Genomic DNA, 27,627 nt, shown 5'->3' on the forward strand with positions numbered 1-27,627 from the left:
GTAATATTTTCAGCTTTTTTTGTTTTGTTCCACTGCAAACCAAAGAAATACATATGGGGATAACAAAAGATTTTTTTATTTCAACAATTGTCTTTAAGAAATGGTGCATTATTTGAAACAATGTTATGCCTAGGCCCCCCGTCGGTGAAGTGATGTGTGTTGACAAAGTGGAAGACGCAAGGCGGCCATATTGGATTTTGACGTGGCGAACCAATTTTCAATAGCATTCTCCCTTATGCGTAGGTAAACCCACACACCAGATTAGAAGTTAGTAGTTCGTTTATTTTTCAAGATATTTCGCTCACAAGGTTCAGACATATATATGGTGTCGGCCACCTTGGATTTTGACATGGCGACCCAATTTTAAATAGCGTTCTTCCTTATGCGTAGATACACCCACACACCAGATTAGAAGTTTGTAGTTCGTTTATTTTTCAAGATATTTCGCTCACAAGGTTCAGACATATATATGGTGGCGGCCATCTTGGATTTTGACGTGGCGACCCAATTTTAAATAGCGTTCTTCCTTATGCCTAGATACACCGACACACCAGATTAGAAGTTGGTACTCCGCTTATTTTTCAAGATATTCCGTTCACAAGGTTCAGACATACATGGTGGTGGCCATCTTGGATTTTGACGTGGGTTGCACCCACACACCAAATTAGAATTCGGTCCTTCGCTTACGCACGCACGCATGCACGTACGCCTGCACGCCTGCACGTACGGACGGAATTCGCACACACGGACGGAGGGGAAAACCATAGTCCCCATTCGCTCCGCGGTGCGATGGGGGACAAAAAGTGCAAGGGTGCCAATATTTTTGGCCGTGACTGCAAATACAGATTGTGTCCTCCATCTCCATCATTGTTCTCATCCCGTTGCTTCGACCTATGGTTTTGACTCGCTCTGCTCATCGTTCAATAATGGTGCCCAAACGCAAGACCAGTGCCGGAGATGTGTCGACGACCAAGAGGCAGAAGAAAGTGAGGTGCCCGAGCCAGAAAGTGGAGCAGCTCGACCAGCTTTCGAGAGGAGAGAGTGCGGCTTCTGTTGCTTATGGCGTCAACGGATCCACCATTGGCTACATACAGAAGAAGGAAAAGGCCATTCGTGAGAAAGCTTCAGCGAGCACTGTATCAAGTACGAAGGTCACCCATGTCCGGAATTGTCCACATGGAAAGGATGGAGAAGACTCTCAGAATATGGATCGAGGACAACACGCAGACAAAGGACTTCATGCTGAAAACCATGATGCTGAACGCGAGATGAAAGGGAGTACTCAGTCTTCACTCCGGTTGTTTGTTTGTTTGGGCGATATCTCAGCCATCCTTTGAGCTGGGAAGCTGAAATTTCAGCACAATAGTGACCACGTGCTTTGGCAAGAACGGTATATTTTTGTTTTTTGATTAATCAATTAATTGATCAATTACTTAATTATTATCGATTCATTAATTACTTATTTATTTCCTTTCTCATCTGGGCAATATCTCAGGCACCTTTTGAGCTAGGAAGCTGATATTCGGACACGACAGTGACCAAGTGATGTGGCTATGAAGGATGTTTTTGATTTGTTCAATGATCAATTAATCGATTTATTATTTATTGATTAATCAATTATCAAAATGTTACAGCTTCGGATGAAACACTGGTGGTTGAGGAAATGAGGAATGCTATTAGCCAATTGATTAAGAAATTAATTATTTTACAATTAATATTTATTTACTTTAATTACACAATTAATCAATCCATTATTTTACACCTCTCCCTCCCAATTCTGTCTCCATGTGCTGTACGGCAGTATCGCTGAACGTCAAAGGCGCCTCGGCAATGTCAAGCATTGGAGGATATGTTATTTATTTATTTGGCATGGTGGTGGTGTACTTTGAATGTATCTCTACTTGTTTCATTTGTCTTTTCATTATTATTTTTGATGTGATTGATATGGAACCTGTAGCTTTGTAAACTTAAATTGACATCACTTACTCAACAATCCTTTGGTAAATTACTCTGAAACAAAACGTGTTTATTGTAGTAATTAAATCGCAGTGACTGAATTCATTCAAGAACTCCGAGGATGGATTGATCATGAATATTCATGATTTTTAGAACTTGTGTAGCAATCAGAAACAGTTCCCCTTCATACTGTGTATGTTTGTGACTATATGGTGAGCGGTTGGTTGTCTTTACACTTTTCATGTTTTGTTTTTGTTTTTGTTTTTTTTACACACTCGCGAAGAACCCGCTCCGAGCCTCCGACCAAGCCTAAGGTTTGATCTGTTCTTCGGCCCCATGGCATATGGTGGTGTGGCACACGGTATGGCAATGAAAGATATTTTTCTTTTTACCGACAATGAGTACAACGACTAGTTTTCAAGCCGTTCCATCGGGCACTTAATGTGTACTCAAAGGTGGATGACATCAGAGACAGCTAAACTAGGTAATTTCATAAACTAGGTAATTATAAAAAATATATATACAGTGCATATCAAAAAAAAAGGTAATCCGAATTCAAGGGGTTAATATGAAAAGGTTATTTATTTTGACAATTTACATGTGGTTTACTAATTAAGAGGAGATCCTCAGCTTTCCATTGATACCTTCCATGCATCATTGCTGTCACACATCATAACCGAGTACATGTTCATTGAAAATGACAAGTTCAAATCGCATTTTTACAAGTTTGGCTAATCGATGCAAGTCAGAATAATTGGTGCAAAATGAATGTCAGATGTGAACTTTTCTCAGGAATGATTGGCCTTTATGCACCCACACCTTCAACATGTCCACCTCCCCTTTCAACACAAAGCTCACAGTGGCGGAGCATGCCCTGAACTGCTCATCTCACCATAGCCAGGTCATTGCGCAAAGCATCCACTTCATGTCGAATATGGCCCTGCAATTCGTCAAGATCAAGGGGAGGAGTTATGAACACCTTGTTCTTTAAATGTCCCCAAAGGAAATAATCACATGGTGTGAGGTCAGGTGATCTTGGCGGCCATTCCACTGCATGGTTGAGGGCGATGACTCGGTCTCCAAAGTGTTCCCTCAGTCGATCTCGGACAGCGATAAGACAATGTTCTGGGGCCCTGTCTTTGGCCCACCAGAGATATCTGAAGACACCACGAACTTGTCGCTCAAAGTTCTCCTCCAGCTGCGGTAAAACTTCATCATTGATCATCTGCAGATACCTGTTACCATTGACATTCCTTTGAAAGAAAAATGGCCCGATCACCTGACCACTTCCACAAAGTCCCAACCAAACAGTCCAATTCTGTCAATTCATTTTGGGGTCAAAATTAAATTCCGGGGGTTGTCCTGTCGGTGCATATTCAAGAACATTATGGATATTGACCTTGCCGCCGTCCATGGCGAAAGCAGCTTCGTCGCCGATAACGAGATACCGCAGAAAATTGACATCTGCTTCGCAATGTGCTATCAACCATCTGGCAAGCACCAGCCTCCTGGCAAAATCCCCTGGCGTAAGTTGATGCCGGATGTGAATCCGATAAGGATGTTGGTGGAGGTCCAGTCTTGTGATTCGGTTGAATGTTGCCGAAGGCAATCCCGTCACATTTCGTCTTGCGCTGGTATCCCTAGGATGCTCCAAAACTTGCTGCCGAAAGGTGGGTTTTCACGGGACACGCGAACGGTTCGCGAAGGATGCGAATGTCGAAAAAATGGCAAAGTCCAACATTCGTATTTTAGGCTCCAAAAGTTCGCCAAACATGCGCGGGGGTTCGGAAGCGTCGTCAATTGTTCGCCGGGAATTTCAAACTTTTTTTAAATTCCCGCCGAACAAAAAACGACTACTGCGAACAATTGACGACGCTTCCGAACCCCCGCGCATGTTTGGCGAACTTTTGGAGCCTAAAATACGAATGTTGGACTTTGCCATTTTTTCGACATTCGCATCCTTCGCGAACCGTTCGCGTGTCCCGTGAAAACCCACCTTTACTGCTGCAATGTTCATTTCCGATCGCCCAGTGCGCCTCCTACCAGAATTCTCCTTGTTGCGGTTGAGGCTAGTGCCATGCTCTTGGTATTTTCTAACATTCGCCCAGATGGTTTTGGCTGCTGGAGGCTCCCGTTCTGGGAAACGTTCCCTGAACGCATCACGAGTTCGCTGCAAACTTCCAGTTTGGTGAAAGGTTGTAACCACGAAGGTCCGCTGTTCAGTCGTAAGTTGAACCATCTTTTCAATGACTCAGACTGTCTCTGAACCCATACACTGTCGGCCCATCTTAAATACCCATCTTAAACAATAGATGACGCAACCGACGATTACCAGACCAGCTTAACAATTTTACATAAACTTGGCAGTCGACAAGTAATGCGTCCATTTAAAACTGTCTTGCACCGATTAGCCAAACTTGTAAAAATGCGATTTGAACTTGTCATTTTCAATGAACATGTACTCGGTCATGTGTGACACCAATGATGCATGAAAGGCATCAATAGAAAGCTGAGGATCTCCTCATAATTGGTAAACCACATGTAAATTGTCAAACTAAATAACCTTTGCATATTAACCCATTGAATTCGGATTACCTTTTTTTTGATACGCACTGTATATATTACTGTAAAAGGTTAATAGAGATGTACGACGTGCTGAAGTATAGACAGTAAAGACCATTAATTACATGGGTCCCAATTGGCGTTTTGCGGTCATTTATAGAAGGCCTTTGCCGGTCCCTGTTGCAAAAAGGTTAAGAACCACTGCACCTCGGCAACTCATCTGCCAAGTTTTGACCGAAACTGTTCATAACTTTTTGAGATTATCGTGCAGAATATCGTTTTGGGTCCCATCTTTCAATGAAGAATCACTTTTAAAATCCATCTGATCCGGATATTCACCAAAATGAAATGAATTTCGTCCTTGTCACACACCAAATCTGTCAACCAAATTTAATCCTAATCCGTCCATTACTTTTTTTAGATATCCTGCTGTCACACACACACACAGAGACAGACAGACACAGAAAGACAGAAACAGACAGACAGAGGTGAAAACATAACCTCTGTCCACCTTTGTTGACGGAGGTAAAAAGTAAAATTGTGGAGATTGCAATGAAAATGAAACTTGAACATTTAATAGGAAGGCAGAAGGATAGAATGTGAATTGCACTTTGTTAACAGTTGTGGGATGCATGCAACAATCTTGAAACTTGGTACAGTACACAAAAACACGATGTCACTTATTTCCTCGACAGGTGATGTCATTTGTTTGCCGAATGACTCTCATTCAGAAATGTTTCCAGTGCCCTGATGCATATCAAAATCAAACCAGCAGCTAATGGAGCAAGGAGCAAGTGCCCCGAGGAGGGGCTTTGGGGGGAGGGCATTAAGTAATCAATATTTTACCGACTCAAAAGCAGTGATTTGAGCAAATGAAAAAAATCTGCAACACTTTATGGCCAAACATGTGCGCACACGCCATGTGCATTCTCTTCACAAAATACATGCTGGAATCTTCAACGTTCGCTGATGAATGCTAGCACAAGGGACGCCCAGTGTAATGTCCTTTTGATGGATGGCGAGTATATTGATGGACATTCCTGCATGTGAAACCCGCGATGATAGTTTATACCAGGGTCAAGATTCAAACCGAGGCTAGACAGTTAAGAGGTGAGTGAGCTTACATCCAAACCATCCCACCAACTTAATTTTTTTGTTTTTTTTTTGCTCCAACAAAGGCTTAACGCCCGGAAAGCTTCAACTCAATTCACACGGTGGATAGCATACGTGAATCAACGTCCTGATTCCATCCATTGTTATACATGTCCGCCAACTTAGATAGACACGCCTTCACCGGCAAGACCAGTTCTACATTCTGAATTTTAATTTGAAACCCAGCAATTTGCAATTTGGTGAACAACAGCTTCAATTCTGTTTTTTTGTCAGAGCAATTGCATGGGGGAAATTGATTGCAATCATTTCTAAAACGTATGAAAATTACGGGATGACATGAAGTTTGTGAAAAATTCCCTTTAAATTCAGAACCAATTAATTTGCCCCAAAAACACAAACGAGTTTCAACAGAAAGGTTGATAAGACCATTGAGGAACTAAAAAGCATCTAAAAATGCAAAGCCTGTCCACGTCCGTTTGTAATCAAACGTCTTCGTCTTCTGCTTCTTCTTCTTCCATATGCTCAAAGTAACGAAAACGGTTAAAAACTACAAAATGAAAGTTGATGATTTTACGCAGTCTTGACTTTTGAGTTTGAGACCTAAAAAAAAAGAAAAAACAAAAAGCTTCTCGCTTTTGATTGGTGAACCAATTATGTGACCCGATATGCAAATTCTTTAAATTTCAGGTCAATCAGGTAAAAATTGTTGATTTTACGCAACATTGACCTTTGACCTTTTGATCTTAAAAAAAAAAAACAATCAGCTTCTAGCTTTTGATTGGTGAACCAATTCAGTAACCCAATAAGCAAATCCTTAAAATTTCAGGTCAATCGGATGAAAATTGACAATTTTATGTGATGCTAATCTTTGACCTTTTGACATTTTGACCAAATTATTAATTTGCCTTTTCCATATTCTAATAATAAAGCTTTGTTGAAATTTGATGACAAAACTCAAATGGTAAATTAAAATTTCTGGTCAATCGGATGAAAATTGATGATTTTATGTGATGCTAACCGTTAACCTTTTGAGAAAATTATTAATTTGCCTTCTCCATCTTATCATAATAAGGCTTTGGTGAACATTTGATGACAATAGCTCAAATGGTAAAAACGTTACGTTATGGCATGGAGACAAGGAGACAGACACAGACACACAGACAGAAGTGATTGCAAAACCCTGCTGTACAGAGGATGGGCTAATAAGAACTCCAGATGATTCACAATATAGGTCGGGGTCACGCAAAATGCCTGCCAAATTAACGCTCTGGGCGGGACTGGTAGTGTTAGAAGCTGGGGATGTGTCCCCAGCAATATTAGTTGGTACACCTTTCTTCAGTCTGTACCAAATAAATAACCTTAGTTTTGATGCTAGCTGAGGCTTTGCTTCAGAGTTTGTTGGCAGGATTCAAAAGCACTGATGTATCTACCCAACCCATGTTCTGCCCTGGCGCAACGACAAAAGGTAAACATTTGAAATTATCACCGAAACGACTGTTGTCCTTGCTTTAAGGCACAAATACAAACAAGAAAGAGCAATCAGAGATTGCAGACCCTCGCCAGGATGTGTTTTCAGTGGTTTTTAAGGCTTCTGTGTTAAAACAAATATAGCGGCCGAACCACGTGACCGATGACGGCATCATATTTTTACTTCTCCACCAATTTATCCCTAGATTATGCTCAAGAAATTTCATCTTGATCGGATGAAGTTTTGTACTTGTCGAATTATGACATCATAATGGAGACACCTATGACGTCATTGTTAACAGATGTTATTCCACATGGAGAGTTCTTTACAATGAGCTATGTCTCAATTTTTTCTATGCAGCGCTTTCAGAGATATGGAGGTGCAAAGTTTTTCCAAGATGGCGGCCGAACCACGTGACCGATGATGTCATAATTATCATTTTAAAATTCTACAGGTGGAGTTGCACCTATGGTGAAAATTTGTCAATGATTGAATGATTGCAAAATGGAGAAGTTCGTCATGGGGCCCGCAAGGCTAACCCCCGATCTAGCAGGGAAAATGGCCTTAAAATGCCTGTTGTTGTGTTGTTGAGTTGCACCTATGGTGAAAATTTCCTGTCAATCGGACCAACGGTTGCAGAGAAAATCCTATTTATTCTGTGCGAACAGACAAACAAACGGACTCAAATGCAATACCCTGAGTTTGCATGGATGCAAATTGCAAACTCATGTGGGCCATATTTACTTTGTGCTGGGACAACTATGTAATATATCAATTTTAACATCAAACTATTGTTCAGTAGAGGAAGAAGAAGAAGAAGAAGAAGACGAGGCAGAAAAAGAAAAAGATGACGACGAAGAAAAGAAAAAAAATATATATTTTGCATCTTCAGATGCATAGGGCTGCCGAAGTAGTTTCCTAGGCGAGTGGGCACAATACTCGACGGGTCGCCACTCGACGGGTTGACGCAGGATACTCAAATGGCTCATTTTTTCCAGTAAGCTAGCACTCATTTTGCCGATCTCAAAAGGATGACAGGCTGAGTCAACCCACCTGATGTTAACAGCATGACAGGGAGTCAAACTCAAGACCCTATAGATCTTAAGCCAGCGCCCTTCACCATCAAGCCAGCCACCTTAACCGTCAAGCCAGCCACCTTAACCGTCAAGCCAGCCACCTTAACCGTCAAGCCAGCCACCTTAACCGTCAAGCCAGCCACCTTAACCGTCAAGCCAGCCACCTTAACCGTCAAGCCAGCCACCTTAACCGTCAAGCCAGCCACCTTAACCCTCAAGCCAGCCACCTTAACCGTCAAGCCAGCCACCTTAACCGTCAAGCCAGCCACCTTAACCGTCAAGCCAGCCACCTTAACCGTCAAGCCAGCCACCTTAACAGTCAAGCCAGCCACCTTAACCGTCAAGCCAGCCACCTTAACCGTCAAGCCAGCCACCTTAACCGTCAAGCCAGCCACCTTAACCGTCAAGCCAGCCACCTTAACCGTCAAGCCAGCCACCTTAACCGTCAAGCCAGCCACCTTAACCGTCAAGCCAGCCACCTTAACCGTCAAGCCAGCCACCTTAACCGTCAAGCCAGCCACCTTAACCGTTAAGCCAGCCACCTTAACCGTTAAGCCAGCCACCTTAACCGTTAAGCCAGCCACCTTAACCGTTAAGCCAGCCACCTTAACCGTTAAGCCAGCCACCTTAACCGTTAAGCCAGCCACCTTAACCGTTAAGCCAGCCACCTTAACCGTTAAGCGAGCCACCTTAACCGTTGAGCGAGCCACCTTAACCGTTGAGCGAGCCACCTTAACCGTTAAGCGAGCCACCTTAACCGTTAAGCGAGCCACCTTAACCGTTAAGCGAGCCACCTTAACCGTTAAGCGAGCCACCTTAACCGTTAAGCGAGCCACCTTAACCGTTAAGCGAGCCACCTTAACCGTTAAGCGAGCCACCTTAACCGTTAAGCGAGCCACCTTAACCGTCGAGAGCCACCTTAACCGTTAAACGAGCCACCTTAACCGTTAAGCGAGCCACCTTAACCGTTAAGCCAACACATCAAGCTTATTGCTCAGTAGAATGGATAGAAACAAAATAAATAAAACATTCTAAATCGTTGTTGTAGAGGCAGCATTGTAGACCAACATTCATATCCTTGTAATACTAACAAAACCATTTTTGACATTTACTGTCGACGACAGTTATTTCCATTGTTGTTAACCTGAGCAAGCAGATTTGTGATTCTTAGCGATACTCACATTTTCACAGGTAAATCCTCAACACAAACCCTTCAAGGTAAGATAGCACATCCATCAAAGTGGACAGCAAACGTGCTTTTTGACGGATTTTTAAGCAGTGACACAGCTTCAATATTTGGCTATATCCATCTGTCCGTCAAAAAATGAAGCAGAACAACCTTTCTAACCCACCTTATTCAATTCTAATGGGTTATTCTGCAGAGTTGTAATGGGTTCTAAAGGGCAATTCGAAAGGGTAATTCGAAAGGGTAATTCGAAAGGGTAATTCGAAAGGGTAATTCTAAAGGGTAATTCTAAAGGGTAATTCTAAAGGGTAATTCTAAAGGGTAATTCTAAAGGGTAATTCTAAAGGGTAATTCTAAAGGGTAATTCTAAAGGGTAATTCAAAAGGGTAATTCTAAAGGGTAATTCTAAAGGGTAATTCTAAAGGGTAATTCTAAAGGGTAATTCTAAAGGGTAATTCTAAAGGGTAATTCTAAAGGGTAATTCTAAAGGGTAATTCTAAAGGGTAATTCTAAAGGGTAATTCTAAAGGGTAATTCTAAAGGGTAATTCTAAAGGGTAATTCTAAAGGGTAATTCTAAAGGGTAATTCTAAAGGGTAATTCTAAAGGGTAATTCTAAAGGGTAATTCTAAAGGGTAATTCTAAAGGGTAATTCTAAAGGGTAATTCTAAAGGGTAATTCTAAAGGGTAATTCTAAAGGGTAATTCTAAAGGGTAATTCTAAAGGGTAATTCTAAAGGGTAATTCTAAAGGGTAATTCTAAAGGGTAATTCTAAAGGGTAATTCTAAAGGGTAATTCTAAAGGGTAATTCTAAAGGGTAATTCTAAAGGGTAATTCTAAAGGGTAATTCTAAAGGGTAATTCGAAAGGGTAATTCGAAAGGGTAATTCGAAAGGGTAATTCGAAAGGGTAATTCGAAAGGGTAATTCGAAAGGGTAATTCTAATGGGCTATTCCACAGGGTTCTAAAGGGTAATTCTAATGGGTTTCATTCATTTATAGGCTTTGCCTATTCCATATTGAAAATGCCAAACTGAACCGCTTCCTTTGGACACAGGTGCGATTGTTTTCATGAAGGTCGACACAAGCATGCCAACTTCATACAAGGTGCATGTTAAACTTGCTGTGGGTACAAGCTTCCTGTGATAATTTCAAGAGTTAAAAAAAAAAGCCATTGATGCAATGCAGAGCTGTATCAAAACAACAGCAATTCATATTCTGGATTCGCTCAATATAATTGGCTCAACTGCACATTACACAGGTCTACGAATCAATAGACATTTACACATGAGCATTGCCATGAAAATCCTTTGGTCACCATCAAAAATTCACTCTCTCCGCTCTTACAAACACTGCCCATTGCATTGCAGGGAAGCATACTTGGCCACCATCAAGCCAATGATGTTGATAGAGTCCATACCCTTTCCAGCATATCGATGTCAGAGCAGCCTCAGGGCAAGGAACACACGGAGTTTTTTGCAATTGCCTTCCTGGCAGTGATCAGGGCAATAATTTGGAATTTAGACAAGATATCAGCATACAATAGCCTAAAATAAAAAAAATTTAAAACATCATAGCAGCTCTTATGTCCCACAACAAAATAGGCTGGTAGATGGCACGCCAAAATTAACATCCCATCCAATGGACGGTACAACATGCTGCCTGTGAAACAGCAGGGTGAGAGTTTATAGTCGGGTTGGGAATCAAATAGTCTCAAAAGCTCAACAAAGCATGCTGTTATGGGAGAGACGGAGGGGCAGGAAGAAGTGGGGAGGAGTGAGAGTAGCAGGAAAAAGTGGGGAAGAGCGAGCACAGAAAGAAGTGGGGCAGAGGGGGCCCAGAAAGAAGCAGGAAGTAGGGAAGAGAGAGAGCACAGAAAGATGTGGGGAAAAGAGGGGGCACAGAAAGAAGTGGGGAAGAGAAGGGGCACAGAAATAAGGTGGAAGGGAGAGCAGAAAATGGGGATGCAGAAAGAAGTGGGGAAGAGAAGGGGCACAGAAACAAGGTGGAAGGGAGAGCAGAAAGAAAGGGGGTGCAGAAAGAAGCAGAGAAAAGAGATGGCAGCAGGAAGAAGTGGAGAAGAGAGATGGGAGCAGGAAGAAGTGGGAAGAGGAGAGAGAGGGGAAGCAAGAAGGAGTAAGAAGGGGGGGGGGGGGCGAGGGGTCAGGAAGAAGCTGGGAGACAAGAGTGGGTGAGGAGGGAGAAGCAGAGAGGAGGAAGAAATGGGGGAGGAGGAGAGAGAATAGGAGAGGTGGGGGGGGGAAGAAGCAGGGCAGAGAGAAGCAGTGTGGAGGGAGAGGAATAGGGAGAATTGGGGGGTAGGGAGAAGCAGGGACAGGGAGTGAGGAGCATGAAGAAGTGGGGAAGAGGGTCAGGGAGAAGTGGGGCAGGTTGACGTGGGAGAGGGGCAGGTTGACGTGGGAGAGGGGCAGGGAGACGTGGGGGAGGGAGAAGCGAGGAGGGAGAAGCGGGGGAGGGAGAAGCATGGAGAAGCGGGGGAGGGAGAAGCATGGAGAAGCGGGGGAGGGAGAAGCATGGAGAAGCGGGGGAGGGAGAAGCATGGAGAAGCGGGAGAGGGAGAAGTGGGAGAGGGAGAAGCGGGAGAGGGAGAAGCGGGAGAGGGAGAAGCGGGAGAGGGAGAAGCGGGAGAGGGAGAAGCGGGAGAGGGAGAAGCGGGAGAGGGAGAAGCGGGAGAGGGAGAAGCGGGAGAGGGAGAAGCGGGAGAGGGAGAAGCAGGAGAGGGAGAAGCGGGAGAGGGAGAAGCGGGAGAGGGAGAAGCGGGAGAGGGAGAAGCGGGAGAGGGAGAAGCGGGAGAGGGAGAAGCGGGAGAGGGAGAAGCGGAAGAGGGAGAAGTGGAAGAGGGAGAAGCGGAAGAGGGAGAAGCGGGGGAGGGAGAAGCAGGAGAGGGAGAAGCGGGGACCTGCGGTGGGGAGCATGGAGAAGTGGGGGAGAGTGTCAGGGAGAAGTGGGGCAGGGAGAAACAGGGCAGAGGGAAGGGCAAGGAGAAGCAGGGGGCGATGGAGAGTGGCAGGGAGAAGTGGGACATGGATGCAGAGGGGGAACGGCGGAGGGGGAGGTGGAGTGGTGGGAAGAGAAGACCATCGCCTTACTACCATTTAATTTACAGTGACATCACAGCAATGGCAGCTAGAATAACTGGCAGCTCAATTTATGGATTTTTATCCAAGCTTAGGACGGAAATGCAGGGGTAGAGGTTGTAAGGACGGAGGTGGGGGGGGGGGGGGTTAGAGATCAGGACGGCATAGAGGTTGACGGGGGGGGGGGGGAGGGGTGATATAGGTCAGGTTGGTGATAGGGCAATAGGCGATGAAGCCAATGGGGTTGTTGGGGTGGGAGGGAGGAGTGGGGACTGGTTAATGACAAGAAAAAAAGTGGAATGCATCAACAAAGAATGGAGGACCAGAGCAAAGTAAATCTCACCTGTGAGCACTGCCTTCGCTGTTGGCTCTGCCAAATCAAGTGCAGTCTTGCCATCCGTGTTGCGGATGGTAGGATCTGCGCCATGCTGAAGCAATACTAGGCAAGGGAAGCATGAAAGACAGTACCACATGTCAGTCGTACTTTGTGCAGTTGGTTCTACAGTCACACAAAGCTCACACCCTTCTGGCCACTGTTCATCCCCCTTCCAGCTGTTGGGACGACGCATTCGGAGACCAAGACAGCAAGACTGTAACTGCTTGGATTTCAAAACTTAATTCTCCCAAAAAGAACCGAGTCATGAATGGATAAATGACATTTGTCTACGAAACCTATAAAAGAAAGCTTCATGTTCAACTTTCCCAAATTGTGACGAACTTCTCTTTTCAGAATCATGCAAAATAGCACAAACTCAAAGATTGTTGGCTTCAAGTCCACACAAAACCATATAAGATAGATGTGGTAGACAGTCAATAATCACAGTTAGAACTAGCTATGTGTACATGGTCTTCAAGAGGCATGCTCTCCAATACAAAAAGCAATGCAGTACGACTGGAAAATGGTCCAACAGTCCAATGAATTTGACGATGTTTTCCATGAATAAAGTGCAAAATGGCAAAATGGCACTCAGTTGAAAAGCTTCGAAGACAGAATTTACATGGTCAGTATGATCGTCTTCAATAGAGGAGGAAACGGAAACATCTGTCAAAGCAATGCCGATGAAATGCAATCCACTTCAAATCCCGCTTCAAAGGAAATAATCATCTGTGGAGAGTAGACGTGCACTCCGCTGAATGCAAAGACGAAGGCTAACACTGTCGTACGATTTCCAAATCATGCTGAAAAATAAAATCCCAACGTCAAAAGAAGGAGAGATTCCTCAAAACAGGCAGAGAAATTCTACCATCATGCACGAGTTGACATATGCAATCGCTCCGGCTACCGCATCGTCGTCCAATGCACAGAACCAACTGCACACCCGTGCCGCAAATGGATGCAGCTCCATCCCACTCTTCGCTCGGGGCTTGTCGACCGCCCCGTTTCCATACCCCGCCCATGCCCGCCCCATTTTAAGAAACCAGCCCTTCTCAGCTTGCTCAGCACTGTCCGCGTGCTTTGTGCGACTGTGGCAAGGTGCCAGTGCTTCCAGAAAAATGCATGATGTTCAAGTGAAAAAAAACCTTTAACAGCAATGAACGGCAAGAAATCGTTTTGTAAAAATAGAACTGAAATAGTACTGAAAATAAAAATAAATAATAATAATAATAATAAAACAATAACAACAATAGGGGTTACTTCTTGAAACCGACATCCATAAAGAATGGGTGAGCAAGGAGGGATATAATCCACACTGAGAAGCTGACCTTTGCAAAACCTACATTGCTCACTTTTCTAAAATAGGGGCAATACCCCTGGTAGAATAAAGCGGTATACTACACTGACTAAAGGTATTTAAAACAGTATCACAGTATTTTAAGCCAATTCCAATGGCTGCTAGAAGACAGGGCAACATACAGAATCATACAAACGTATTCATAAGACTTTAAACAAACAAACCAAAAAAAATACTTATTTTGGGGAACAACCCCCTTCCCCATCCTGACCCTCTATACCTCCTCAGACCCCAATTTTTCGAGAAGTTGCAAGTGCTTACGGACCGACAACGCGCCATCGCATAAGCTCCCCGGAACAATGTTCCAGGTGAGCTAAAAATCTACCCAATATTCAAAATGGTCACGATGAAAGCCGCACATGGTCAATTCGGGGAAAAAAAATCCATACATAAATATACAAAAGCATAGGGATAACTGTAAATATACATAAATAAACATAGGATAACTCATAACCGTATTGAGTATATATATATATATATATATATATATATATATATATATATATATATATATATATATATATATATATATATATATCTATATAATTATAAAATTGAAATCTTGCGTGTTTGTATGTAACATTCGATCGGTCCGGGGGCGTGGCTTACCCCTTTGAGAGAGTAGTAATATCCACCATTTTATTAACTCGCATAGCTTTGAGGCCTGTTCTGTAGGCCCGTGGTGTCTTGCTCTCTCTCTCAGTTTTATTTCAAATCAAATTTGATATATCATTTCATTTTTCACAGTCGCTAACATAGTTTTAGACTCGGTTGAAAAAAAACGGGAAGAAAATCCGATGAAAGTTTCCGTTTATAGAACGAAATGAATTCTGAAAGGCTTGTATCTTCAAGGCCATTGAGTCTGTTTCACGCCTTTATCTTCAATCTAAGTCGCCATCTGATTTCATTTTTATCGATGGTTTTAGACTCTGTAAAAGAAATAATTGAGAACATTCACGCACACACGGGAAATTGCAGAGATATATTTTAAAAATCGCGCCACGTTGATATACGAAAATACACCGCCTAAAATAACAGGCATACAGTATATATCTTCGTCATTTCATTCAACATTATTACCCGGAAGTAAAATATGTTTCAGGAAATTACCGAGAGATATTTCTTCGATTTTTTTTATTATTTATATGCGCATACACTTTAAAGGTTTATTTGAAATCTTTAATTTTCACAATGTAATTTATTTGTCATTTGATGATCGGCAAAACGATAGCACAAACACAATACTATTTGCAGGAAGAATGTCGTATCAACCCTCCGACGGCGCTACGGACGCAGACAACGAATCACACCTCACGCCTATGGACGCGAATAGCAACATCCGCACGAATCAGTCATCAATGATTTTCATTGACGCGCCTGAGGCACAGGGAAGACGTTTCTTATAAACCTGATTCTCTCTAAAGTGAGAGCGAGTGGAGAAGTTGCCCCCTGTGGTGGCCTCATCTGGCATAGCTGCTACCCTCATGCCTGGTGGAAGAACAGCGCACTCAAGGTTCCAAATCCCTCTGACACCGAGGGAAGATGGCGTATGCAACATCGATAAAAATTCCACTATCGCAGACCTCTTTCGAAGTACAAAACTCATCGTGTGGGATGAGTGTCCTATGATCAGGAGAGAGAGTTTCGAGGCTGTGGATCGCACGTTGCGTGATGTATGTGACAAAGACGAGCCTTTTGGAGGGATCTTGACGATATGCTGTGGTGATTTCCGTCAACGTGATCGGAGATAAGGGCCGAAATCACGTGTCACAGGTAAGTGATTTAGAACGCTGGAGAGGTGAGCCTTATGGCTTGCTGGCCCAAATAATCTCACTGATGATGTCCAGCGTTCGCTTTAGTTCTATTCTCATATCTATTCAAACTGACATTGACCCAACGGGTCATGGGTCGTCTAGGGGTAGCATCATCATCATCATTGGCTGAGGGGTAGCATCATTGGCTGAGGGGCGACATCATTGGCTGAGGGGTGGCATCATTGGCTGAGGGGCGACATCATTGGCTGAGGGGCGACATCATTGGCTGAGGTGCGACATCATTGGCTGAGGGGCGACATTATTGGCTGAGGGGCGGCATCATTGGCTGAGGGGTGACATCATTGGCTGAGGGGTGACATCATTGGCTGAGGGGTGACATCATTGGCTGAGGGGTGACATCATTGGCTGAGGGTCGACATCATTGGCTGAGGGTTGGCATCATTGGCTGAGGGGCGACATCATTGGATGCGGGGTGACATCATTGGATGCGGGGTGGCATCATTGGCTGAGGGGCGACATCATTGGCTGAGGGGCGACATCATTGGCTGAGGGGCGACATCATTGGCTGAGGGGTAGCATCATTGGCTGAGGGGTAACATCATTGGCTGAGGGGTCACATCATTGGCTGAGGGGTGGCATCATTGGCTGAGGGTTGGCATCATTGGCTGAGGGGCGACATCATTGGATGTGGGGTGGCATCATTGGATGCGGGGTGGCATCATTGGCTGAGGGGCGACATCATTGGCTGAGGGGCGACATCATTGGCTGAGGGGCGACATCATTGGCTGAGGGGTAGCATCATTGGCTGAGGGGTAACATCATTGGCTGAGGGGTCACATCATTGGCTGAGGGGTGGCATCATTGGCTGAGGGGTAGCATCATTGGCTGAGGGGTAACATCATTGGCTGAGGGGTAGCATCATTGGCTGAGGGGTAGCATCATTGGCTGAGGTGTAGCATCATTGGCTGAGGGGTCACATCATTGGCTGAGGGGTGGCATCATTGGCTGAGGGGTAGCATCATTGGCTGAGGGGTAACATCATTGGCTGAGGGGTAGCATCATTGGCTGAGGGGTCACATCATTGGCTGAGGGGTAGCATCATTGGTTGAGGGGTGGCATCATTGGCTGAGGTGTAGCATCATTGGCTGAGGGGTCACATCATTGGCTGAGGGGTAGCATCATTGGCTGAGGGGTCACATCATTGGCTGCGGGGTGGCATCATTGGCTGAGGGGTCTTCTCCTCACTGCTCATTACTAAAAACTGCGCTTCTATGTGAGGATTGATAAATAAAAGCAATTAGAACCAGTAAATTTAGTTTTATATGGCATTTTGCCTCTCTATTAGAAAGTGTGAGAAAATTATATATCTTTGCCATAGGTTGACCTTTGACCCCCACTGTAACCATGGTAACCCCTTAATTATATATAATAACATTGACCCAACGGGTCATGGGTCGTCTAGTATATATATATATATATATATATATATAGAGAGGGGCAAGGAGGTACCCACATAGACACCAGTGAGGTACCCGTGCCAAACATGGGCAGAAGCCCAGACGCAAATAATGCGTAAGCAGACAATGCATAATGCGAATGCCAAACCATGAAACAATTCCACATTCCTGTGCCACCTTCAGTTGAACGACAGGCATGGACAGCCCAGTTCGTGAATGACTTTGGCAAAAAACAGAAAATGCCAAACCATGAACCAGCAAATTCAACATTCTAGTGCTACATTTAGTGTAATGTCAGGCATGGACAGCCAGTTCATTGTTTATACACGTGGTCATCAATGGCAAAACTGCAAATGCCGAATCCACGAATGTTATGGGTGGAAACTCAAATTTCCACATTCTCCTTTAAACTTAATCTCTCTATTTTCATTCCAAATAGCATCATTCCAATCACAAATTAATATAACAAAACACAATGTTACAAACGCGAAAAGTCAACAAAGATAAATGCCGTTCTAACGTAATAACCAATGCATACACATATACATACATACATACATACATACATACATACATACATACATACATACATACATACATATATCACATGTATTAGAAAAAACAATTTTGAAAGGGGAATAAAACTAATCGGTATAAACCAATAGGAAAAAAAACAAAAAAAACACGAGAAACATACAGTAACCAAAACATATAAAGACCTTCCAAAGCAGTACTCACCAATACAAACATCAATTTTTCCCTTGATGGCTGCTTCATGGAGTGGTGTGTAGTTCCAATTGTCACGTGCATTGGGGTCAGCTCCTTGATGGAGGAGCAGGTTCACAACCTCAGCATGGCCAAAAGAGCAGGCATTGTGCAACGGTATGAGGCCTCCATCATCTCGTGCGTGCACACTTGCCCCATTCTGCAGAAGGTGTTCCACCACATCTTTACGGCCAAAGCCTGTAATCCAAATCCAGGGTTGTCAGTCTCAACTGGACAAGTGTCATTTCTAAGATTAAAAGTTTAGATTTAAGCTACACTTTCAGTCAACATCGGTGTCATATCAAAGGGCCATTCACTTCACATTTTAAAGGTAGTTAGAGACAAAAATCAAAATAAAGTCCAATTAAAAGGTAACAACAAGGAACTTTAATGCAGGGGAAGCCATTTGGCACGGCAGGCCTGCGATAAATCAATCATCATATTAATTCAATCATGTAGTTTATAAACTTTAATTCATTGGGGGATAGGGATCAGAAAATATTTTTTGTGGGAAGTGGAGCAACACGGTTGTAAGGTGAGGAATGAATAAACACAGACAGCACATTCACGTCAGGACGAGACCTTCTTACAGACGATGCAATCACGAAACAGGCATCCAATCACCCACCTATGCCTCAGCTACCTACCACTCCTGGCAATGTTTGTGTACCACTCTATGCCCAAGGCTTCGAGGTCTCTATATAATTCCAGTTTAAACCTATCTACTGTTTCTGCTGCCACTACCATTACAAGAACATCCCATGCAATAACTACTCTCTGAGTGAATAAACTCTTGCGTTACTAGCATCTATTTACAGTGTGTTCACAATAACGACAGCTACAATAGATCGCAGCCCATATTTTAAAGTTTTATCCAAGGTTAGAAAGTCAATATAATCGATCAGGTAACGATAAACAGTACATACTTTAATTGCATATCTGCCATTATTCGATACATTGTCACAGCTTCAACGGGTGGTGAGAATATACATATCTTGACCAAACTTGGCTCAAGTATAAATAATGATGCAAAAATGAACTGATTATATATATATATATATATATATATATATATATATATATATATATATATATATATATATATATATATATATATATATATATATATATATAGTGTTGCGGATTTGAGAATCCTGTTTGTAAATATGCCCCTCTAGTAATTCTTGTAAATACCTCCGTTTTGTGTGTAAAGGTCAAAGGTCGTCCCCTTAGCTAGTCCATGTACAAGCACGTAGGCCACCATAGACCCTTCTAAATAGTTATTTCCTTATTATGTGTATCAGTTAAGGCTCTGTCTCCCATTAATTGACACTGCATTGCACCGAATTGAAATAAGATAGGATCCCTCCGACACCCCCATGGCCTCCTAAAAAGCGCCAGTACGGCGGCGTGCGCCACTACTGCTTTGGGCGGTTTTCTTCACCCCAAGACTCCATTGAACACGAGGTCATCTCAGAGCAGAAGGTGGGAGGAGTCAGCCAAGCGCCAGGAACAAGGCGTGGCTTTGCCAACGCCTCCTCAAGGGGCGGGATCGGTGAGCCCTCGCGACCAATCAAGGCCGAGACAAGCTTACCGATGGGCGTTTCCAACAGGCCAGCGGCTTGATCGCCACGTGCCTCATAAAAGGGGGTGGGGAAGGACTGCGGAGGGAGATGCGGCAGATGAGTCAGATGAGCGAGGGACCTGAGATAAGCGAGAGACCTCCGATGAGCTTTGAATCCACCGCAGCTTTGAATCCACCGCAGCTTTGAATCCACCGCAGCTTTGAATCCACTGCAGCTTTGAGCTTTGACGGCAGTTTCGACCGCGGCCACGAAGCAACGCCGCCATGCGAACACGATTGAGGAGGGTCGGCGGCTGCTCACCTAGAGCCGCGCCATCACACCAACCGGACCCGCATCCTTCCCGCTCTGTGATCCCACCTTCTCGTCCGTCCAGCCAACCACCTCCGGCCATTCATTTCTGCTTCATTCCCCGTGTAAGTCTGACTGTCGTCTGTTCTTTGTGTTGTCCCCGGGAATAAGTAAGCCTGAATAGATAAGCTAGTATTGCACTATGTCTTCTTCTGCTTCTGTCATTATTTTCGTATTTTTCCTTCTTCCTTGGTTTCTTTGGTCTTGTAAATATTAGTAATAAATCCCTGTTCTTCCTACCTTTGCCTTCTTTCCTTCACATCCGTTTCGTTTTAGTGATTTCTCGATTGAGTACCTGTGGCGCGATTTTAGCCAACGTTTCGGAATCGGGTTAGTGAATGCTAATGACTCGAACTTCGGGTTGCTAAAAACCGCTCGGCAACTAGACCATCTAAAACCGTGGTTCGAGCGGGAGTCCCTCCCTTGCTTCGCGGTCAGGAGTGGCACTCAGGTCCTTGGGACTTTTCGTAGACCAAATACCCTGGCTGCTCCTGACCGGAAGGAGCGTTGGGAACCCCAGGACTCACGTCGGTCAGTCGCGGACAAGGGGATTAATCCCCCCTTGGTAAGGGGAAAAGGGGCCGACGAGATCCGTAACAATATATATATATATATATATATATATATATATATATATATATATATATATATATATATATATATATATATATATATATATATATATATATATATATATATATATATATATATACAGTGGAACCTTGACTTACGAGTGCCCCAACTTACGAGTTTTTCGAGATACGAGCCGTCGCTCGGGCGGTTTATTGCTTTGAGATGCGAGCCGAGATCTGAGTTACGAGCTTTCGCCACCCGGTCACGTGGTTATCTTGCCGTGCAAGTACAGTATCTCTGTCGTATAGCGCTGCATTTTTGTTTTCGCATGTTGGTTATTTTGAGTTTACGCCGCCAGGTGGGTTCTGGTCACGTGGTTATCTTGCCGTGCAAGTACAGTATCTCTGTCGTATAGCGCTGCATTTTTGTTTTCGCATGTTGGTTATTTTGAGTTTACGCCGCCAGGTGGGTTCCGGTCACGTGGTTATCTTGCCGTGCAAGTACAGTATCTCTGCCGTCAACTTGTTCAGAGTGCCGGCGATAGCTCGCCTTCTCTTTGTGGAAAACACGGTACTGAGAAGAAGAAGAGGATGATGTGCTTGGATATAAAACACGCAATCGTCGAAAAACATGAGCGAGGTGTCGAGGAGGACGTATATAACGGCAGAGGAGAAGAGCATGCCAGGCCACAACTTGTGGATATAAAACACGCAATCGTCGTGTTTTATATAAAATTGTGCTTGGATATAAAACACGCAATCGTCGAAAAACATGAGCGAGGTGCCGAGGAGGACGTATATAACGGCAGAGGAGAAGAGCATGCCAGGCCACAACTTGTTCAGAGTGCCGGCGATAGCTCGCCTTCTCTTTGTGGAAAACACGGTACTGAGAAGAAGAAGAGGATGATGTGCTTGGATATAAAACACGCAATCGTCGAAAAACATGAGCGAGGTGCCGAGGAGGACGTATATAACGGCAGAGGAGAAGAGCATGCCAGGCCACAACTTGTTCAGAGTGCCGGCGATAGCTCGCCTTCTCTTTGTGGAAAACACGGTACTGAGAAGAAGAAGAGGATGATGTGCTTGGATATAAAACACGCAATCGTCGAAAAACATGAGCGAGGTGCCGAGGAGGACGTATATAACGGCAGAGGAGAAGAGCATGCCAGGCCACAACTTGTTCAGAGTGCCGGCGATAGCTCGCCTTCTCTTTGTGGAAAACACGGTACTGAGAAGAAGAAGAGGATGATGTGCTTGGATATAAAACACGCAATCGTCGAAAAACATGAGCGAGGTGTCGAAGAGGACGTATATAACGGCAGAGGAGAAGAGCATGCCAGGCCACAACTTGTGGATATAAAACACGCAATCGTCGTGTTTTATATAAAACTTGTGCTTGGATATAAAACACGCAATCGTCGAAAAACATGAGCGAGGTGCCGAGGAGGACGTATATAACGGCAGAGGAGAAGAGCATGCCAGGCCACAACTTGTTCAGAGTGCCGGCGATAGCTCGCCTTCTCTTTGTGGAAAACACGGTGAGATCCTTAACATCCAACAACTAATGGGACGCAAACGGGGCGCCCAGTTTAGCGGTACACACATTGATGAATCACCCTGCCTGTGATTCACCCATGACAGGTTATAGCTGGGTCGGGATTCAAACCCAGGCTGGACAGTTTAGACTTTAGAGTCAAGTGTGCGTACCTCCAGTCCAGGCCATCCTGCCAACTTGTATGCTGCATACAGGTGAAATATAAAGCGCGAGATAATTTTATATATACTGTATATTAAAAAAAAAATTGGTGTGGTTTTTGGCGGGCTGGAACGGATTAATAGCATTTCAATGCATTTTAATGGGGAAATTTGATTTGAGAAACGAGCAATTTGAGTTACGAGCTCGGTCACAGAACGAATTAAACTCGTAAGTCAAGGTTCCACTGTATATATATATATATATATATATATATATATATATATATATATATATATATATATATATATATATATATATATATATATATATATATATATATATATTGTTACGGTCCGCAGTTAAGGATGTTATATTTGCCGAGCGGAGGCCCCGCGACCTAACAGTTTCCCCGATTCACCCAAACATTGGCCCGAAAGCGCCACAGATACTCAATATGGAAAACTCTAAAGCGACCGAATGCAAAGAGGAAGAAGAAGACGTACAGAAGAGTAACGGGATTTATTATTACACACAAGCAAAAAGGAGCAGTCACGGTTATGTACAGGGACATGAAAAAGCAGGTGACACAGTGAAAATTACTAGCTTATACAGACTTAATTGACTACCCAGGACAGAACAAACAGAACAAACTCACATACACGAATGGGGAACTTGCAGGCAGGAATGGCTGGAAGGAGGAAAGTCCAACGGGTCCGGCAGCACGATCGGCTCGTTGGGCAGCCGCCGTCCCTTCGCGGCCCTGCTCAAAACCGCCGTCCAGGCCCCAAACGACTGTCGAGTGTTGTTGCTGCTGTGAACGCTGCTGCTGCTGCTGCTGTGGACGCTGCTGCTGCTGCTGCTGTGGACGCTGCTGCTGGCGAGCAAGGCGACGAATAGCAGGCTTTGTGCTTCCCTGGATGATCTCCTTTCTCTCTCTTGGAACTCACAACCCAGCTCTCTCTTTTGCACCTCACCACGCAGCTCAGCCTTGGACCTCACAACTCAGCTCTTGTCATAGCTCATCTCTCCACGCAGCTCAGCCTTGGACCTCACAACTCAGCTCTTGTCATAGCTCATCTCTTCTTTTGGGGAACGTCCCGCGGCGGGTTATATAGGCCCTGCCCCTCAACCTTCGCGAACCTCCTTGATGTTTCTCTCCACACCCTCTCCAAGTCCAACCCCTTGTTCGTGGTTGGTTGAGTGGGGCTGACTCACTCCTCCCCTCTATGACGAGGTGGGGACCCGCCTTTCTTCCCCAACCCTGCCTCGTGGTCAATGGCGGCAATTGTTGGTTGGCAATGCGAATGGCAATTGACGAAAGGGGAAATGGAGGTTTTTGGGAATGGGAATGAAGGGAATCTATCTTTTTCACTTGGTGCAATGGAGTGTCATGTTAATGGACGACAAAGCCTTAATCTAAAACACATAATAAAGATATAAGCTACTGAACAAGGGTTTTATCGTGTCCTTCAATGTGTGCTTTATGGAATTAACTACCGGGACGCCCTTTTAACCTTTACACAACACTGGAGGCAGGAGGGGCCAGAATCAAACAATTTACTATACAATACAAATAAACATAATCCTCATATCCACAACAATATATATAAAATATATATATAATGGTCATTTTTGCATCATTATTTATACCTGAGCCAAGTTTGGTTAAAATATTATCACTGCTTCACCAATTATAACAGGAACACCATTTATGCCTTACTCTGACTGACCTTTTATCTCTTGACCCTATAATCTAATAAGTTCATATTTGCATGATTATAATACTTGTACCAAGGTCGACTTGGATCCCTTCAGCCGTTCTTAAGTTACGGTGGTAACGAAAACCTATCATGGACGGACGGACGGACGGACAGACAAACAACCCAAAAACATAATGCCTCCAGCGAGTTCATCGTCAATTTTAAAAAGAGGGGCAATACCCCTGGCACTCACCGGGTAGAATAAACAATATACTACACCAACTAAAGATATTTTAAACCAATTTCAATGGTTGCTGGAAGACAGGGCAGCATGTAGAATCATACCAACATATTCATGAGACTTTAAACAAACAAAAAACACCTATTTTTGGGGGCAACCGTCCCTCCCCCTACCCCGTATACCTCCTCAGACCCTATTTTTTCTAATGCCTTGAACAAACATTGGTACTTCATGGATGATTAAGGTCGAGGTGAAGTTTCATCATCCAGCGAGTCCATCCTCAAAGTGCAAACCTGGATGCACTTTGACCCCGGTAGACCCCCTTAGATCCCGATTTCGTTAACACCGTTAACAAACTTTAATCACAACACAACAAATATAATTTGTGCCAAATTTGATCACAATCCCATCAGCGGTTTCGGAGAAGAAGTTTCAAGTGTTTACAGACATACTGACGGACGGACGCCATGCCATCGCATAAGCTCCCCTGACCTTCGTTCCAGGTGAGATAAAAATTAGCTGGAGAGGGTAAACTTCCACAAGGGCTTTAAACTTGGACGGAAATTCAGCTGCTTCCCACTTGTCCGTGCTCACACCTTCGCCAGTTACGCTAATGTTATCCAAATTGCTGAAATGCTTAAATCTATGGAACATCCTCGACTGGCCGTAAATGTCTTCTTCGTAAATTCCTCACCTTCCTGCTCTTTTACTTCATCATATGAATGTGCTGATTGGCTGCCAGCAATGTCAACACCAACGGTCTCATTTAAACTTAACTTTTGACTCGCTTAATTAATCTTTTATTTTTTATTTTTTCTTTAAATTTTTTTTTTTTTAATACTTTTGGACAATGAAAAATTGAATATTTAATTAACACAGTGGGTTCGCACAGTGCCACATCAGCATACTGCATTATATTAACATGCGGACAGTTAATGTCAAAACAAAAAAATTTTCTTAATTGTTAGTCAAATTAATGTAAAAATATGATACAATGGTGCTTTCAGCAATCAACCGTCGTAAATCGGTAGCCCCCCCCCCCCCACCCCCTCGGCAGGGAAATTGGGGGGCATTTGGCTTGTGCCTCCCTCAAAGGACAATGCTTAGTTGGGAATCAAACCAATTGCATTTTATTTGTTTTCCATATGCAGAATGGAAATTATAAACAAAGGGTCCATGCAGTCTCAGCAGGACTACACGGCGCAAGTGGTCACTTGATAGTGTATCACCTCAAAAAAGAAAATGGAGGTCATTTGGCCCATCATTGCTATGTAGCATTCCGAGTTAATTTTTGCTATCAAGGTGTAAACAACAATCTTGATGTTTTATTAAAGTCTAAATAACACAATCTCAAACGAATGATCCAACTTGTTACATCATGTGGGCAAGAGGGATTGCTTTTGGAACATCGTGGACAAAGTGCTCGTGACTCGCATTTAATGGCCGACATGGTCACCTGCCAAACGGGCAACTTTGCAGATTCACAAGCAATATATTTGGACGAATGATGCAAAGACGTAAAGGATGCCAAGATTCAGCACATGCACCAAAGTTATCAAAGCTTACTAAGGGCATTACAATGCAAATGCAAAATTTTTTAAAAAACTAAGTCAATGATAAATACATCATCAAGACTCGTTTCCTCAAACTACAACCTCCGCTGCAACATTTGAAAAAAAGAAAAAGAACCATTACCCCCACCATGGCGCAAGATGACAACATTGGAGTGCAATAAGCAAGGACACAACAATCGGCAAAGGCAATAAAACGTCCTTGCAATACAAGCCACAAATTCAATAATATTAAGTAAATAATATATTACAAATACACACTGTTAATAAGGGCACAATATGCTTTCTTTACACTTACGAGTCGGTTCATATCAAAATCCAATTAGCAGAAAGTAAATAAAATATTTACATGTGTTAACAGAGTATATGGGGTTCATAAGCTCTGCAATCACGTCACTCGAATTTTTTTTAAATACACTACTCACAATAAGTTAGGGATATTGTGGGAGTGAGTTTATTTTTATTATAGGGGTTAGGGTTATGGTATTGAAAACAAGAATGCTGTGTTTTTTCACACTCATTAATAACCATAGAATTAGGACCAACAACTTTTTTTCAACATAATTAATACACAAAATAAACCACACCAAAGAACCTGCCAATATCCCTAACTTATTGTGAGTAGTGTAATGCTTCATTTCACATCTACGATAGTTACTTTTTCAATGATAACATTTTTTCGCTTCAAAATTACAAAAAGTGACAAAAGATATGGAACAAGAAAGACTGTTAAAGTTATTCATACTTGCAGCAAAATTAATACAAGTCTCACGTACGGATGGTCTTTTTAAGCCGTCCATATTATTACTGCAATGCATCAATATTAATGAGTGGGAAGAAATCGTGGAAAGGACTTCGAGACAGGGAAAAACATTGGTAATAGTCTCTTCTGCCCTTTGTCCACCACCGAGTCTCGCCTGATCACACATGCTGTTACCCTTCCGAAATCCAGTCCCACTGTCCCACTTTGTGACCCTTATATTTCTTCCATCAGTGCAATCATTTCCCCAGAGCCAATCTTGCTCTTGCTCTTAAGATTGGGACTCACTATATTACTCAAGTGGTCGCCCATGTCTAAGCATGATCTTTTTTTATTATTTTTTTATTTTATTTTTTCAAACCGACCTATATATCCTATCCACCTGCAACATTCACCCTGTTTGATGGCTATCCATTGTATTGACAGCCAAGATAAACAATGCCTTTTATACTCCAAGTTGATAACTATATTTACTGCCGAAGAAAATGAGGTGTGGCAGACGTTTCAAGTGAAGCCCTTCATCAAAGCAAAAAAGTTCCGTTATACCAGTCACTTGTAACCAAAATAAAACGTCGAGGTAATCATAAAATTAGATGTACACACAATCTCACTATTTTCTGAGAAAACTGATACAGCAAATCCTCTTTCATTGCAAGGTTTCCATTCCTGAGAATCCTTGCGATATGCGAAACGTACATGAAGGTGGGCATACGTCACTGGCCAATAATTTGGGGAGGGGAAGGGGGGGGTTCTCGGGGTACTTTTTCATACATAAACGCTTATAAATCAACTAAAAAACATTATATATATATTGTTGCGGTTTTGAGTTTTGTACAATGGTTAAATTTCCCCCTCATAGTTAGTCACACAACAACACGTAGCCTGGCGATAGTTATTTCTTAGTATTTGTGAGCATAGTCCTTTTCCTGTGTTAGTTTTGCATTGAGTAGAATAATGAGTAGGTCCTT

The 27,627-nt window shown here is 43.3% G+C and overlaps 1 protein-coding gene across 1 annotated transcript in view; it reads right to left on the minus strand.

Moving 5' to 3' along the window:
- The window catches only part of TNKS2 (tankyrase 2), a gene marked incomplete in the record, with an annotated part of 278,608 nt that overhangs the window by 216,335 nt on the left and 34,646 nt on the right, over nt 1–27,627 (minus strand). The window contains 2 exon segments of the mRNA XM_078772377.1: nt 12,799–12,894; nt 18,159–18,383. Coding sequence (XP_078628503.1) covers nt 12,799–12,894; nt 18,159–18,383 — 321 coding nt within the window.

Source organism: Myxine glutinosa, chromosome 2 (genome assembly GCF_964187855.1).
Source record: "Myxine glutinosa chromosome 2, kmMyxGlut1.1, whole genome shotgun sequence".
Lineage (NCBI taxonomy): Eukaryota > Metazoa > Chordata > Myxini > Myxiniformes > Myxinidae > Myxine > Myxine glutinosa.